Below are 17,311 nucleotides of genomic sequence, written 5' to 3' on the forward strand. Positions count from 1 at the left end.
TTCATCCAGCTCTACACCTTGTTATCTCAGATTCTCCAGCATCTGCAGTTCCTACTATCTCAAGATCACACATTTCTGTTTTTGCTTCAAAAATGGTAGGTATCTATTTCAGACACTGTTGTTTTATATTTCATTACTGTTTTCACAGATTAGATAAAAATAAGAAGAAATTACTCTAGTCCTCAAAAAGTTTGAATATTTCATTACTTTTATAGAAGGTAGGAAGGAGGCAAGCAAGCAAATTTTAAAACCTGCAGTTTATTCTATCCTCTTTTCATACTGTTTACATAACCAATACAAAATGTTAAAAAAATGAATAAAGTACTTATAAAGTCATGAAATCTACAAATAATTTGTATGTTTAATATCACAATCTCTTCAGTCCATTTGTGCCCTGCCCTTAACTATTTACATGGGTACTATTTGACCATGCTAAAAGCACAAAACCATTGTCATACTACTTTCAATTACATAACGACAAATAATGGAATAAAAATGAGTTCTACATGAAGCTGATTCACATTCAATCTCAAAAAGAAGCTATATTTCACAGGCCTGATGTTCAGTATTAAATCAATGCCACCATCAATAAACATGTAACTTTAAGAAAATGCATTAGACTCCTCTTCTGATCCATTTCCAAATTATATTGAACATCCTTGAACTGTGTGCCTCAAAAAAGGCCACATCTATAAGTCAAAGTAAACAATGTGGCCTGCTTTCCTCCCATTTTCAATCTTACTCCTTTGCATCATACATCTTCCTCTAGCTAAACATGTAGACAGTGAACCTTTTCTTACTGCACTGCCTGCCAAACCATTGTTAGCAGTTTAACATGACACACTATCCACTTTGCCCCTGTGGTGCACTGTCAGTGTCCCTACCTCTGAGCCAGGAGGCTTCTGGTTCAGAGGTGTGTCACAGCATTGGTGAACAGTTTGATTAGAAAATATCTACATTATCCATTTTGCCTTGCCTCTGTTAATGGGTGGACGCAGGAGAGGGAAGCAACCAGCCTTTGTTTCACATTAACTGAAAGAAAGCCCAGTCATGAAACTTGTGCCCTGCTGCATGTCACAGGACCAAGAAGAAATAATTCACAGCAATAGCTCATTTAACCATACTGACAAAAGAATGATATCCTCAAACCATGCCTCAGAAAGTCAGTACTAAAACTAACTTTCTTGTTTCACACTGTCCAGCAAGAGAGCTCTCCAGTCTCCCACAAATGCATTTAGCAAACTGTCACCACAGATCTGAACAAAGACAAAATACCAAATGGCAACTTCAATTAGAAAATAATGGAAAACTCACTAAATTATAGAATCATGGAAACCCTACAGTGCAGACTGACCCTTCAAAGAGCATCCCACCCACATCCAGCCTCCCGCCCATTTCCCATGGCTAACCCACCAAACTTGCACACCTTTGGACTGTGGGAGGAAACCAGAGCATCCAGAGGAAACCCACGCAGGGACGGGGGGGAAATGTATAAATTCCACAGTCGCCTGAGCGTGGAATCGAACCTGGGTCCCTGCCATTGTAAGGCAGCAGTGCTAACCACTGTGCCACCCAGCCATCGGATGCAACCACAACCAAAAAAATACCAGAATACTTGATCGTACAGTCTGACAAAGGGCAGATGATTGTATGAAAAGAAGAGCCATTATCACCCATCATCGTCATCAAGTCTCCTGCAAATACCACAAACCTAAATTTAAGCACTGGTCAATATTCCTTGAAAAGCAAATTTGTATTGCCAGACCCCATATCTTTGGATGCAGGCAGAGGTGAATATGCTGACAGTGTTACAAGTGCCCAATTAATCAGCCCTTAACTAGCAAATAAAATGTTTTTTTCTCTTGGTAGTGCCCTTAGCTGTTGCCACACCAGATGATAGGTATGTGAAATATGTTCCACTATATAAAGGACATATGAGCTGCTCAGGGCTGAATCCCAATCTTTAACCTTGTGCCAAAGCAGGGGAAAAGAAAAATCACCTGCACACAAAGCTAACATAACAAATTAAACATGTGTCTTTTCAAACTTACCTGGATGCGATAACCACTTCCTCAATTGTGATAGGTTGAGTACGGGAACGATCTTGGGTACGACGTAATCTTCGTTCCACTGCTAAATTTCTAGATCGAGGTTTGGTTGCCACAAACGGATCCATTGCCTTTGTTGCTTTTTCCATCTCCTAACATGAAATATAAAATGAAATTGCACAGCAGTAGATATTACAATTTACCAAAGAGCTAATAAATCCGATTAAATGTGCTTTGAAGAAAGCTAAAAGGCCATTCTAAAACTAAGCTTATTAACAAATGGGTAAGGGATTTGTATTTTAAAGGGGAGCTAAGAAATACAAAAAAAACTTCGCATTACGTCACAAATCAGGCAGAAAACCAGATGTTGCTGCAGTCTCAGATGAGATCAGAGTCATTTCTTTTCAGTATTATATATTACCAACAAAAACAAATTACATACACGGAAAAGTGACCTCTTTGCAGACACGCTCATTTTAGCTCGTTCATCCAACTTTTCTTCATCGACTGGAAGTAAAAAGTACAGTTATTTTTCAGCAGAATTAGACGATTAAGTATGCATCAATGAAGCAGAGAAAGAGATGGGAAACAACCCAAATCCATTTTCGCCAACGTGCAATTACAACCATCATAAAATACACTCAGAACAATGGAAATCACGGGCTGAACTTTATCCCAGGGGCAAATTAAATGTAGAGGAACAGATATTGGATTGGAAAACCAGGAAGAATGAGCTTTCTGATCATCCAGCAGTTTTTAGTTGCAGGGATCCCTTTCTAGCACAGGCACATTGGACTAAACGGCCTCCACAGACTAAAATGTAGGAGCAGATGTAGGGCATTTAGTCCATCAAATTTGATCCACCGTTCAATGAGATTATTGCTGATGTGATGATTCTCAACTCCATTTTCCTGCCTTTCCCCAAACCCTTGATTCACTTAACGATGATTAGAAACCTGCCCAACTCAGCCTTGAGTATAGTTAATGACTCAGTCTTGACAGGCCTCTGCAGTAAAGAATGGGACAGATTCACAGAAAAAAGAAATCATCATCTCTGTCTTAAATGAATGGCTTCTTGCTCTCAGATTATGCCCGTTGGTCCTAGATTCTTCTGCAAAGGGAAATGACATTTCTGTATCTACCTTGTCAAGCCCCCTAAGAATCTTATGTTTCAGTAAGGTCTCTCCTCATCCTTCTATAGTCCAATGAGCAGAGCAATTAGTGACTTAATTGTCCTCTCCTCATAACAAAATTTCTCCATACCCAGAATCAGTCTAATAAACTTTCTCTGGGCTATCTCCAATGCCAACATATCTTTCCTTAAAGTCGGAAGTCACACAACACCAGGTAATAGTGTAACAGGTTTATTTGAAATCACAAGCTTTTGGAGCACAGCCCTTTCATCAGGTGACGTGAGAGAGAAGCACACAGAACACAGAATTTATGGGCAGAGAGATCAAAATATCATACAAATGAAGTGTCGAATAATAAGTCTCTGCAGGTGATCAAAAGTATTAGACGGTGTGAGTGAAGTGCCAACAGCTGAATAACAAGCAAAGGGATGACCTATAATTCAATTAAATGAGGCAGAGAGATAACTACAAAAATTAAAAATAAGGTGGTGCTGGAGATGAACCAAAATGACTGGAATAACATGATAGGTATAAAAGTCACATGCTGAGGGTCTAACAACGCAATACCATCCGTGCTCTCAAGACCAATCAGAACATTGTAATCAAATCAGCAAAGGAGGAACCATTGTCATACAGAATAGAATGGACTACAGCAAAGATGCATACCGACAACTGAACAACCAGGAACACTACAGACAAATACATGCCGATCCAACCAAAGAACATACCCATCAACCGAACAGACTGATCAAGGCCTTCGATCCAGATCTTCACAGTATCCTATGGACTCTCATCCCATGCACTTCTCACATAGGAGACTTCTACTGACTTCTGAAGATACACAAAGCCAACACACCTGGACGTCCCATCGTATCAGGCAATGGGACCCTGTGCGAGAACCTCTCTGCTTATGCTGAGGGCAACTTAAAACCAACTGTACAAGGAAACCCCAGCTTCTGTTGCAACACTACAGATTTTTTTATTTTTACAGAAACTCAGCACCCACGGACCAGTCGAATCAGGAACATTCCTTGTCACAATGGACGTTTCGGCACTGTACACCAGCATCCCCCATGATGATGGCATTGCTGCAACAGCCTCAGTACTCAATACCACCAACTGCCAATTTCCAGACGTCATCCTAAAACTCATCTACTTCATCCTCAACCACAACATCTTAACCTTCGACAACCAGTTCTTTATTCAGACACACAGAACAGCCTTGGGGTCCAAATTTACACCACGATAAGCCAACATTTTCATGCACAAGCTCGAGCAAGACTTCTTCGCTGCGCAGGACCTCCAACCAACACTGGACACCAGATACATAGACAACATTTTCTTCCTTTGGACTTGTTGTGAGGAATCACTGAAATAACTACATAGCAATATCAACAAGTTTCATCCCACCAGACGTACCATGGACTACTCTTCAGAATCAGTCTCATTCTTGGTCATACGCATCTCCATCAAGGAGGGACACCTCAGTACTTCACTCTACCGCAAGCCCACGAATAACTTCACGATGTTTCGCTTCTCCAGCTTTCACCCTAAACATATTAAAGACAAGCCCTATGTATACACAGGATCTGCTCAGATGAGGAGGAATGTGACAGACACCTAAAGATTTTGAAGAATGCCCTCATAAGAACGGGATACGATGCTCAACTCATCGATTGCCAGTTCTGATGTGCCACAGCGAAAAACCACAATGATCTCCTCAGAAGACAAGATACGGGATAAGACCGATAGAGTACCCTTCATCGTCCAGTACTTCCCTGGAGCGGAGAAACTATGCCGTGTTCTTTGCAGCATTCAACATGTCATCAATGACGATGAAGAGCTCGCCAAGATCATCCCTACGCCTCCACTTCTTGTCCTTAAACAACCGGCAAACCTTAAACAGACCATCATGCGCAGCAAACTACCCAGCCTTCAGGACAACATCGACCACAACACCACACAACCCTGCCAGGGCAACCTCTGCAAGACATGCCAGATCATACGACCAGAATATGTGGGAACATCACCCGCCACGTACACGGCAGATACTCACATGACTCGGCCAATGCGGTCTACCTCATACACTGCAGGCAAGGATGCCCCAAGGCACAGTAGATTGGCGAGACCATGCAGATGCTATGACATCGGATGAATGGATACCGTGCAACAATCGCCAGACAGGAATGTTCCCTCACAGCCGGGAAACACTTCAGCGGTCAAGGGCATTCAGCCTCCGATCTTTAGGTAAGCGTCCTCCTACGTGGACTTTGAGATACACAACAACACAGGATTGCCGAGCAGAAACTGATAGCCAAGCTCCGTACCCAAGAAGACGGCCTCAACTGTGATCTTGGGTTCATGTCATGCCATATATAACCCCACCTCACTCTTCTATATCTGTAAAATCTTCCTTACTTTCCTGTTTAGACACCATCACCTTGATAAATTTTTATGACCTCACTTAGTTTGAAAATTTTGGATTACTCATTACTTTAGTTAGACCCTCAGCATGGAACTCTTATGCCTATCATGTTATTCCAGTCATTTGGTTTGTTTCCAGTACCATCTTATTTTTAATTTTTTGCAATTCTCTCTCTGCCTCATTTAATAGGATTATAGGTCATGCCTTCACTTGTTATTCAGCTGTTGTGTTGACACTTTACTCACACCATCTAACACTTTTGACCACTTGTAGAGACTTAATATTTGACACTCCACTCACACCATTTGTACGATCTTTTGATCTCTCTGTCCATAAACTTTGTGTCTGTGTGCTCTCTCACTGCACCAAAAGCTTGTGATTTCAAATAAACCTATTGGAGTGTAACCTGGTGTTGTGTGACTTCTGACATGGTCCACCCCAGACCAACACCGGCACCTCCACATCATAACGTTCTTTAGATAAGGAAACCAACCCGAACCGTCAATTTTCGTGCTCCTCTGATGCTGCCTGGCCTGCCGTGTTCCCCCAGCTCCACACTGTGTTATCTCGGACTCCAACATGTGCAGTTCTTGCTATCTCCATGTCCACTATTCTAGCTGTGGTCTGACTAGTGTCTTGTATAGTTTTTGCCTTATAGTTTTTATATTCCATTCCTTTTAAGATAAAGGCCAACATTCCATTCGTCTTCCATATTATCAACTCAGCAGGAGGTTCAGGCAGTAGACTGATCTTTGTTAGAATGGTTTTTTTCTGTGGATGGGGGAGGGGAAGTAGGGGAAAATTGGGAGCTCATTTGGCCAAGAGGAAGCACTTCTGCTTTTTCTGGTCTATAACAGCTATTTTATGAATGCAGCCCTTCTACTTACAATCTCTAAAACAATTCCAACCCACAAGTTTTGAGAGTTAAGATTCAGCTTTATGTTTCTTTCCCAAATGTTACAGCCAAAAAAAGGACTTAAAACATATCACTCATTAAAATATTCACAATTTGGAACTTTGATTTGATAAGCAACAACAATTTATTTTTTGTTGAATTAGGTAGCAATAGCTACAAATATTTCTAACTGGATCCTCTCATTTCTATACTTCATTTCGTATATTTCTTTGTGAAAACAAACCAAACTTCTAGTGACTGCAATGAAATGTTCCAATACAACAGTAACTGGTTTGGGGAATTTGGCAATGAAGTGTTTCAAATGCTTATATGCAAAGCAGCCTGAATAAAACTAGAGCCTGGATTTTCTATTCATAGTCTTTTGGGTGATAATCATTACCAAAATGTTCACAATTTGAATATCTGGGCTCAAACATACTAAGCAACACAGAGATAGACATAATATATTGTTAATTTGAAAACTGGCAATTAGAGATATAGAAAGTAAAGGTAAAGTTGCTATGGCCTTATTAGACCATAGGGCTGCTCTCTTATTAGAGAGAGACAACTGGTGGTGGTTTAACCTGAGGGTCACTATATGTCAACTGAAGGGAGAGGTTCAAACGGAGAGTTCTTCATGGTAATCTCAGCTACTGTGGAAATTGAACCCATGCTGTTGACTTTACTCTGTACTGCAAACCAGCTGACCAGCCAATCCAACTAACCAACCCCCAGAGATATAGAATATACTGTACAAATGAAATACACGATATCCCTAATTTCCACACTTCCCCATTTATTTATATAATTAAGAACACTTCAGATTGTACTAATCTTGCATTCGCTTATGATACAAGTAAAAATAAGAATCTATACTTGCCTTCAGTAATTTCCATTTCCGCAATTGGCCCTGGCCTACAAAATAAAAGTTAGCTAATTACTTTGATAAAAATTGTACATCTGACTTTGTCTTTAATCATTCATAAATATATTAATGCAGAAAGCGTGCCAGGAAATTACAAAATACCAACAAATAAGTTATGTTGGAACAGAATTAAAGTTAGGATTCATTACCACTACTTAATTTGTTATTTTGGATATTTAGAATTTACTGCTCTGATGTGATGTGGAGAATTAATTAAAGCTGCAATGATAAGCTCATAATGTTGGCATCTATAATAATTTAAATTTATTGCTTTTGCTGAATCTCTTAAAACCTTCTACAGCATTATTTGATTGTTTTAATATCTATGCGCTAATGGCCAAAAAAGTAGTTGTGTTTTGCACTCAAGGAAAGTGGATAGATACTTAACGATTGATTGAAAACTACTCTATTTTCATTGTACATTCGAAGTGCATAAAATCCTAACAGAAACCAAAGAAAAAACAGAAACAAAAATGTTCTCTTATAGGACACTGATAAAGTAGCACAAAGTTTGTACAGTCAACCCAATACTGTTCATCCCTTATAGTTTTCATCAGTTGTAGATATTGAAGGCATAGAGTAAAGTCAATGTTACGGCTAGAATTGCGTGGTTCTTTGTCATTACCTCCAGAAGTGAAAATAGCTGCCTGGCATTCTAGTGGAAATTTGCCGGAGGTTTTCAAGCTACATGAATTTAAGTTATTGGGCACAGCAAAAGACATTAACATTTATACACAGGTACCAGCCTACCTAGCTGTTTCTTGTCGCTCTGCTGTAGTTATAGGTTGTGTTCTAAACCTCTCAGAGGTCTTCCTATTCTCACCAAAGGCAATGTAACGTCTTGGCCTACGACGGGCATTCTCCGTTTCAGCAGGGGTGGCCAAGTCAAGGCCTGATGTCACTAAGGCAACATTAGCTTCGCTTTAAGCACAGAAAAGAAAATGCATGGGAGAGAAAGAGCGAAAAGAGCAAATGAGGGAAAGGAAAGAAAGGAAAATAATAGAAAATTATGAAAGAACCCCAGAGAAATATTCCCCCAATATATTACATCACACTGCATGCTTACATCATGCATGGTAGTTAACAAACTTAGCAACTACACAGCATCATAACTTGCACAGGCCAGCAACAAGCAAATTACAATATTAAGATTTCACATGACTACTTTTCACAAAGTAATGGCTGCAAGCTAAAGCTCAAGTGTGTCTTGCAAGTTCAATTTCTAAATTGTTATCAGTGCAAATGCACAACAATTGAGCAAAAAAAGAGTCAGCATTCAAAGTACCACCTACAGGTCCCGGTTTCTGCTGGCATTGGCTGTCTCCAGGTAAGCTCTTCGAAGTTTGGCAACAGACACCCTTGTGTCCACTGTATCAGTATCGCCACCAGGGACATCTGTACTGGTGCCCTGATGTTCTTCACTGTTTGAGACCTCTATCTTCAGTGCCTCCAGGTTATCTGGTCTTGAACATTTTAGTTTATATTTTTCAAGAGATGCTTCTTTGACTAGGTCTTTTCCTCTTCTAGCATCTACATGGGAGTGTACCCCAGGTTTCTTCTGAATATCTAAGGCGTTCTCCCTCCTTTGATTAATATCCGTAGGTTTGTACGAGTCAATTACAGATGTCCCCAGATGTGGTTTTTCACCTTCCCTGCATATGACATTCATGACAGAGACAGTTTCTTCAGGATTCTTCTCTTGCTTTCGAACCTGAGAAGGTAAAACTGCTTTACGGCTTTTCAAAAAGTTCCTAGTGCCACCAGGCTCATTCAGTTTTGATTCATGACTGTAAACACATCTTCCTCCAAGCTCGGTCTCATTTATCCCTTCAGCTCTTGTTGAAAGGCTAGTAAAGCCTGGTACATGATTACCAACTACGCTGCTTTTGTACTCTTCTGTCATTGTGTTGGTGCTGTCCACAGTATCAGTGGACTGAACAAAGCCGGGTTGGTGGATTGCACTGGGTTTACTAACTGTATTAACAGTTGGAGATGCCGACAGGAGGGAGATACAAGGAACTGCCATTTGTTGCGGTCTTCTATGAGTGATGTCTTTGACTATTTCAGGGCTGCTCCGAATTCCTTCATCTTTCAACATTCTTTCTCTAACTTTTACTCTTGAGAGAAAAGGAGGAAACCACTCATTTATCACGAAAAGAACAGTCATTTTTGTTTATGTCTGATGTCATCCCAAATAGTAGAGGGAATCCAGCACACCTTAAGAATAACTAATGAACAGGGAAAACTGAGCTGTTTCTTATAAGCAACAAAAAAGAGCAAGTACGTTTTCTATTATACATTAGTTGGTGTAAAATGGTGTACAGGAGACAAATACAAAGATAACATCTTAGTTACAGATTCCTGGTAACACTGGATATACTTCATTCACTCACTAAACATGTAACAGTTATCTTTACGTGGTAAAGTTGGTACATCAAGGTACTTCCAAAAACTTTTGAGAAAAGGATGCAATACAAGTCACAAAATTGATCTTTTGTTGGCTCACATTTCTACTCGAAACAAATTCCTTTACTGCCAGCTGCTTGATTAAACAAAAGAATTTTGACTTTTTAGATCAACATACAGGTATTCCTTATTCACTTAAATGGAACTTAGATCAGATCAGCCACGTATTACAGCAGACATTTGGGGTGGGGGAGGAGTGAGCTGGACCAACATACACAGTATTTTGTAATTCTATCCCTCCAATTCATGATATTTTTAGAGCTTTAATGATTTGTTAGACGTGCTTAAAGTCTTCTTTCCTCCCTCTCCAAAAGAAAAAAAGGATAACTTATAGCATTCATTCAGAAAAAGATGTGCTTTCTTTATGCTTTCAGGCATTCAGCCTTTATTTTCCCCACATCTGCTGCTCATTTTTCCAGTAGTACCAGCAGTGCATTGTATGAAATCAACGCAAGTTCAGAACCTGAAAAAGTAATGTTCTCTTATTTCCAAAGCTTTCCTAGATATTTGCATTTAATGTATAACAATTATCATTATTTGCTCTCTAACGATTCCTTAAGGGGAATTTTCTTTTTCAGGTTCAATTCAATATGACTAAAAGCTAAAACATGACAATTGTGAATATTCAACAACAAAAAATATTTTTTGGGAGAGTGAACAGAGAGGGAATGGTTGATATCTATTTAGTTCTGAAACTGGCAAGCCATCTACCATTTATTGCCTCACTGTACATTTACAACATGTCATGTTTACAACACCCATTTTGCAAAACCTTGTAAGTACTGAACATTCTTCAAGATTTTCAATGATTTATGTGCATACACTATTCTATTGTAAAATTCTATATAATTTTGATCAAGATTTAACAAATGAACTGTAGAATTCTTGAACTTTTTAGGCATAGTAGGCAGTGAGAACAGAGAGAATTGTGAAACTTTATGCCACTCTCTCTTTAGGAAGGATAGATATTTTTATTAAACCTATTCAGATATGTTATGACACACCTTTGAAGCAGGGGGGACTTGAACCCAGGCCTCCTGGCCCAGAGGTAGGGACACTACCCATGTACCACAAGAGAGTCTCCTCTAGGAAGTCTATCCTTTGTTATGTAAGAAGAGCTAAGTTGCACACACAATATTTCAAATGTGGTCTCACCAAGGCTCTATATGATTGCATTTCTGCTTCTGTACGCTAGTCCTCTTGTATTAAAAGGTCAATATACCATTTGCCTTCTTGATTGATTGCTGGACATACGTGTTAACTGTCAATGCCTCATGAACAAGGGCACCCAAGTTCCTTTGAAGGTCAACACTTTCCAGTCCTTCACCATTTAAGACTCAATACTCAATGGACTGAGTCTTACGTTTGTTGGCTAGTGCCAGTTGGCACTTGAGGATGTTTTCACTGTGGGTTCGAGCGAGTTTACCATGCTCACCTCATTAACTACCTGCCCCACCCAATGGAGTCCTTCTCATCCAATTCTATCCTGTCTCACCACATGCAGTTCCTGGAGCAACACGCTACTGTCAGGATATCCCGGAATTTATGGCATCCTGATGCTGGCACCATCTTACAAAGCCTATGTGCACCATCACTGCTGCCTGGAGGTCCTGGTGGAGAGAGGTGCACAGGTAGGCGTTCCTCTTCCCCAGGACCAGCAGTGGAGGCTGACTCCAGACCAGGCCAGCCTGGTCCGAGGGTGCCACCTAGGTCAGTGCAGTCTTGGCCATCTGGAAGGAGGTCAATGTATTGTTGGGAAATTGTTAGAATCAATTATGGAAGTCATGACAGGACTTTGGAAAATCAAAACATATACCATCATAGTCAGTATGGTTTTATGAAGGGTAAATCATGTTTGACTAATTTGCTAGGGTTCTTTGAAGATGGAACAACCAATATAGATAATGGGGATCCTGTAGATGTAGTACAACTGGACTTCCAGAAAGCATTCGATAAGGTGCTGCACAAAAGGTTGATATGTGAGGTAACATCATATGGGATTTGGTGCAATTTATTAGCTTGGCTAGAGGATTGGCTAACCAACAAAGAGCAGAGATTTGGGAATAAATGGGTCTATTAGTGAGGTGTCACAGGGTTCAATCTTTGGGCCCCAACTATTTACAATCTACATAAAAACCAAAAGAACTCCAGATGCTGTAAATCAGGAACAAAAACAGAAGTTGCTGGAAAAGCTCAGCAGGTCTGGCAGTATCTATGAAGAAGAAAAATCAGAGTTAACTTTCCGGGTCCGGTGACCCTTCCACCAGCTCTTCCAGTTTTAAGGAAGGGTCACTGGACCCGAAACGTTAACTCTGATTTTTTTTCTTCATAGATGCTGTCAGACCTGCTGAGCTTTTCCAGCAACTTCTATTTACAATCTAGATTCATGGATTTGTGGATAGAAAGTACTGTAGCCAAATTTGCAGATTACACTAAAAAGACTGGAAAGTAAGTTGCAATGAAGAAATAGGAAATTTACAAATGGATATGAATAAGTTAGATCAATACGGCAAAATTCGGCAGATGAAGTTTAAGGTGGATACATGTGAGATTATCCATTTTAGTTGGAGGAAAAGAAGGGGAATCTATTATCTGAATGTGCAGAAACATTACAGTGTTTCAGTGCAGAGGGATCTGGGTGTTCTCATGTATAATCACAAAACTGGTATACAGGTACAACAGTCAAAGGAGACTAAATGGAATTTTAGCATTTATTGTGAAAGAAATAGTATCAGAGTAGGGTAGTGTTGCTGGAACTGTAGAAGCATTTGTGAGACTGCACCTGGAATATTGCGTCAAATTATGCTCTCCTTGTAAAGGGCCTTGGTGAGACTACCCCTGGAATAGTGTGTGCAATTTTGGTCTCCTTTTCTGAGGAAGGATGCTGTTGCTCTCGAGGGAGTGCAGCGAAGGTTTACCAGGCTGATTCCAGGGATGGCGGGTCTGACGTATGAGGAGAGATTGACTAGGTTGGGATTATTTTTGCTAGAGTTCAGATGAATGGCAGGGGGTGGGGAATCTCATACAGACTTAGAAAATTCTAACAGGATCAGACAAGGTAGTTGTAGGGAGGATGTTCCCGATGGTGGGTGTGTCCAGAACCAAGAGTCACAGTACGAGGATTCGAGATAGACGATTTAGGACGGAGATGAGGAGACATTTCTTCACCCAAAGAGTGGTGAGCCTGTGGAATTCATTACCACAGGAAGTAGTTGATGCCAAAACATTGAATATATTCAAGAGGTGACTAGATATAGCACTTGGGGTGAAGGGGATCAAAGCTTATGGGGAGAAAGCAGGATTAGGCTATTGAGTTGGACAATCAGCCATGATTGTGAAGAATGGCAGAGCAAACTTGAAGGGCTGAATGGCCTCTTCCTGCTCCTATCTTCTCTGTTTCTATGCTGTTGTATTGGAGACAGTTCAGAGAAAGCTCACTAGATTAATTGCAGAGGTGAGGGTTTTGTCTTATGACAAGATATTGACCAGTTGAAGCCAGCACTCTCTTTAGAAGAACGAGAGATCTAATTGAGGTATATAAGATGCTAAAGGAGAATGACAAAGTAGATTTAGAGAAGATTTTCCTTATATGGGGTAATCTAGGATAAGAGGTCATATTTTTAGGATAAGGGGTAGCAAATTTTAAACAGATGAGGAGGAATTACTTCTTTAAAAAGATCGCGAATCCATAGAATTCACTACTCCAAAGTACAGTGGATGCTGGGATAATGAGTAAATTTAAGGAGACAGACAGTAATAAGTTGAAGAGTTATGGAGAGCAGGTAGGAAAATGGACCTTAAGCAAGTTTAGACCTTTCTTTCTGTATTTTTTTATTTTATTTTAAGTTAATAAGAATGGCGCCTATGCATGCCAATGGTATATATTTTTCACTGTATTTTAGAGTCATAGAGTCAGAGTTCTACAGCACAGAGACAGGCTGTTCGGCCCAAACTGGTCCATGCTGACCAAAATGTCCATCCACGCTAACCCCATTTCCCTGCACTTGGCCCATATCCTTCTAAACCTTTCCTATCCATGTATTTGTGCAAATGCCTTTTAAATGTTGTTAATGTACCTGCCTCAACCACTTCCGCTGGCAGCTCATTCCAAATGCGTACCACCCTCTGCGTAAAAAAGTTGCCCCTCAGGTTCCCATGTACTCTTTCCCTTCTTACTTTAAATTGATACTCTCTAGTCCTCAATTCCCCAACCTGGGAAAAAAAAAAGAGTGCATTCACCCTATCCATGCCTCTCATGATCTTGTACATTTTGATAAGATTCCACTCCCCACCTCAGTCTCCTATGCTCTAAAGAAAAATGTCCTAGCCTGTCCAACCTCCCTATAACTCAGTCGCTGGAGTCCTGACAACATCCTCGTAAATTTCTTCTGCACTCTTTCCAGTTTAATAACATCCTTCTTACAGCAAGGTGACCAAAACTGAACACGATACTCCAAGTGCAGCCTCACCAACATCCTGTACAACTGCATCATAACTTCCCAACTTCTATACTCAGTGCCCTGACTAATGGAGGCTAGTGTGCAAAAAGCCTTCTTCACTGCCCTGTCTACCTGTGACTCCACTTTCAGAGAACCGTGCACCTGAACTCCAAGGTCCCTCTGTTCCACTATACTCCTTAAGGCCTTACCATTCACCATGAAACTCCTACCTTGATTTGACTATCCAAAATGCAACACCTCACACTTATCTATATTAAACTCCATTTGCCATTTTTGGGACCACTTCCCCAGCTGATCAAGATCCTGCTGCAATTTCTGATAACTTTCCTCAGGGTCCACTGCCTATTTTATTGTTATCGCGAACTTACTAATCATGCCTTGTACATTCTCATCCAAATCAGTGTTATAGATAACAAACAGCAAGGGGCCCAGCACTGACCCCGAGGCATACCACTAGTCACAGCCTCCAGTCTGACAAGCATCCTTCCAGTATTACCCTCTGCTTCCTACCATCAAGCCAATTGTGTATCCAATCTGCCAGCTCTCCCTGGATTCCATGTGATCCAACCTTCCAGAGCAGCCTACCATGTGGAACCTTATCAAAGGCCTTACTGAAATCCATATAGACTACGTCTACCGCCCTGCCTTCATCAACCTTCCTTGTCACTTCATCAAAGAACTCTAACAAATTTGTGAGGCATGATCTCCCATGCACAAAGCCATGCTGACTACTCCTAATCAAAACTCTGTCTGTCTAAGTGCATGTATATTTTATCCCTCAGAATCTTCTCGAGTAACTTACCTACCACAGACGTTAAGCTCACTGGTCTATGATTCCCAGGTTATATTGAATACTCATGATAATAAATGATTCAATTCAATTCAATTCAATCAGATCAGCCATGATTGTATCAAATGGTGTAGCAGGCTCGAGGTGCTGAATTACATACTCCTGTTCCTATTCTTATGTTCAATGCCTTACTGTACTCTGCCATTGTAAATGCCATCATCTTCTCTGATACCTCATACTCACTCTTTCTCTGCTAATGTGTTCACATCATATCAAGGCCCGTGCTATACCACGCACTTTACTGCCTGCAACATCTTTCCTCACCTGCTCTCAGCCACCCCAACACCAACAACCCTGCACTCCCTCAACACTGCCTAATTACTCATTTGGGATGCTCTCCACTTGCACCAAAACCAACAACTGTACCACTCATTTTCATTTCCCTTAATAACTGCACCTTTCATTCCAGAGTAAAACAGCTCACACTAGGGCAGAAAGAGTCAAGATGGATAGGTTGATACTGGGAGGCACAAAGTACTCCATCTAACTAATCTTTGTTTACTCATTTAGCCTCTTCAAATCCCCATGAATTGTTTTTGCATCCTCCATACAACTTACACACCACCTAGTTTTGCTAGAAATATTGCATTTAATTCTCACACACAAATAATCACCATAGATTGGGAATGGCTGGGATCCAAGCACGAGCCACAGCCTTCTATTCTGAGAATGATGCATTTATTCCTATGTCTTCTTCCAATTTCAATTTGTGATGGCATAGTCCCTCTAAACCCAGTACTGTCATTTTGCTAAAAGCTCCCAGTTTCCATCTGACAGAAAATCCATATTTGTTTTGGCTCAAATTATACCAAACCATGTATGTTGATATTTTTGTCTAGTTAATGGTGAACCTTTTGTTGTTTATGCATCTCTATAAGCCAATAGAGAAAATTACTTTGATTTGAACATCACATCCTTTTTTTAAAAATTAGATTATGGGATATGGCTAGGTCAGCATTTATCACTTGTCCCTGTATACTCATGATGGTGGTGGTGGACCACCTTCTGAATTGCTGCTATCTAGTTGGTGCAGGACTACCCATCGTGCTGTTAAGAAGGAAATGAATGTGTTCTAGGCTTTTGAGCCAGCGACACTGTAGGAATGGTGATGTAATTTTATGTTCAGATGTTGTGTGACTTGGAAGTGAACTTGCAGGTGGTGGTGTCCCCATGCTTCTGCTGTTCTTATCCTTCTAGGTGGTAGAGGTGGGTGGGGGCTTTTAGAAGGTGCTGAAGGAGCCTTGGTCAGTTGTTGGAGGGCAACTTGCATCTGATATGTTCCCTGCATCAAGGATGAAGGAAGTGAGCATTGAAGGGGGAGGACAGGTGCCAATTATCGTGAATCTTCTTCTGGGATAGTACTGATCTTCTTCAGTGTTGTTGAAGCTGCATCAATTCAGACAAGTGCTGAGTATTCCATCACTCTCCTGATCTGTGCCTCTGGGGAATCAGGTGGTGATTTAGGCACTCAGAATTCCTAGTCTCTTACTTGCTCTTGTAGCCACAGTATTTCGACAGCTGGGCCAATTCATTTTCTGGTCAACGGTAACCTCAAAGATGTTGTTAGTGATTGAGCACTGATAATGTTATTGAATGTAAAGGGGAGATGATTAGATAGCCTTGTTGGAGACAATCAGTTGAGCGGTACAAATGTTACTTACCAGTCGTCAGCTCAAACCTGGATGTGGTCCAGGTCTTGCTGAAAATGGTCATGGATTACTTCAGTATCATCATAATGGTTTCCAACATTATTTAACGATGATTACACACCACCTCTTCTGACCTTAGGATGGCGAGATAATTGTTGATCAAGCAACTTAGGACACAACCATGAGAAACACCTGCAGAGGTGTCATGGAGCTAAGATGACTGACCTCCAACAATCATAATCATCTTCCCAAGTGCCAGGTATGACTCCAATCAGCGCAAAGTTTTCCAGATTCCCATTGACTCCAGTTTTTCTAGAGAACCTTGATGCTACTTTCAGTTAAATGTGGTCTTCATGTAAAGGGCAGTCACTCTTGCCTCAACTCTGCAATTCTCCATATTTGGACTGAGGCTGTAATGACTTGGGGAACTGAGTTGCCTTGGCTGATTCTAAACTGGATG

At 40.7% G+C, this 17,311-nt stretch overlaps 1 protein-coding gene across 5 annotated transcripts in view; it reads right to left on the bottom strand.

Moving 5' to 3' along the window:
* svila (supervillin a) overlaps nucleotides 1-17,311 on the bottom strand; it is a 165,023-nt gene that overhangs the window by 110,743 nt on the left and 36,969 nt on the right. For 2 of the 5 annotated variants that reach the window (XM_048609384.1, XM_048609378.1), the window contains exons 6-10: nucleotides 8,719-9,543; nucleotides 8,177-8,347; nucleotides 7,382-7,416; nucleotides 2,491-2,555; nucleotides 2,052-2,200 (exon numbers count right to left, since the gene is read on the bottom strand). In XM_048609384.1, coding sequence (XP_048465341.1) covers nucleotides 2,052-2,200; nucleotides 2,491-2,555; nucleotides 7,382-7,416; nucleotides 8,177-8,347; nucleotides 8,719-9,543 — 1,245 coding nt within the window. The remainder of the gene's footprint in view (nucleotides 1-2,051; nucleotides 2,201-2,490; nucleotides 2,556-7,381; nucleotides 7,417-8,176; nucleotides 8,348-8,718; nucleotides 9,544-17,311) is intronic. The other 3 variants (XM_048609398.1, XM_048609389.1, XM_048609403.1) reach the window with 2 other exon arrangements.

Source organism: Rhincodon typus, chromosome 2 (genome assembly GCF_021869965.1).
Source record: "Rhincodon typus isolate 14 chromosome 2, sRhiTyp1.1, whole genome shotgun sequence".
Classification (NCBI taxonomy): Eukaryota; Metazoa; Chordata; class Chondrichthyes; order Orectolobiformes; family Rhincodontidae; genus Rhincodon; species Rhincodon typus.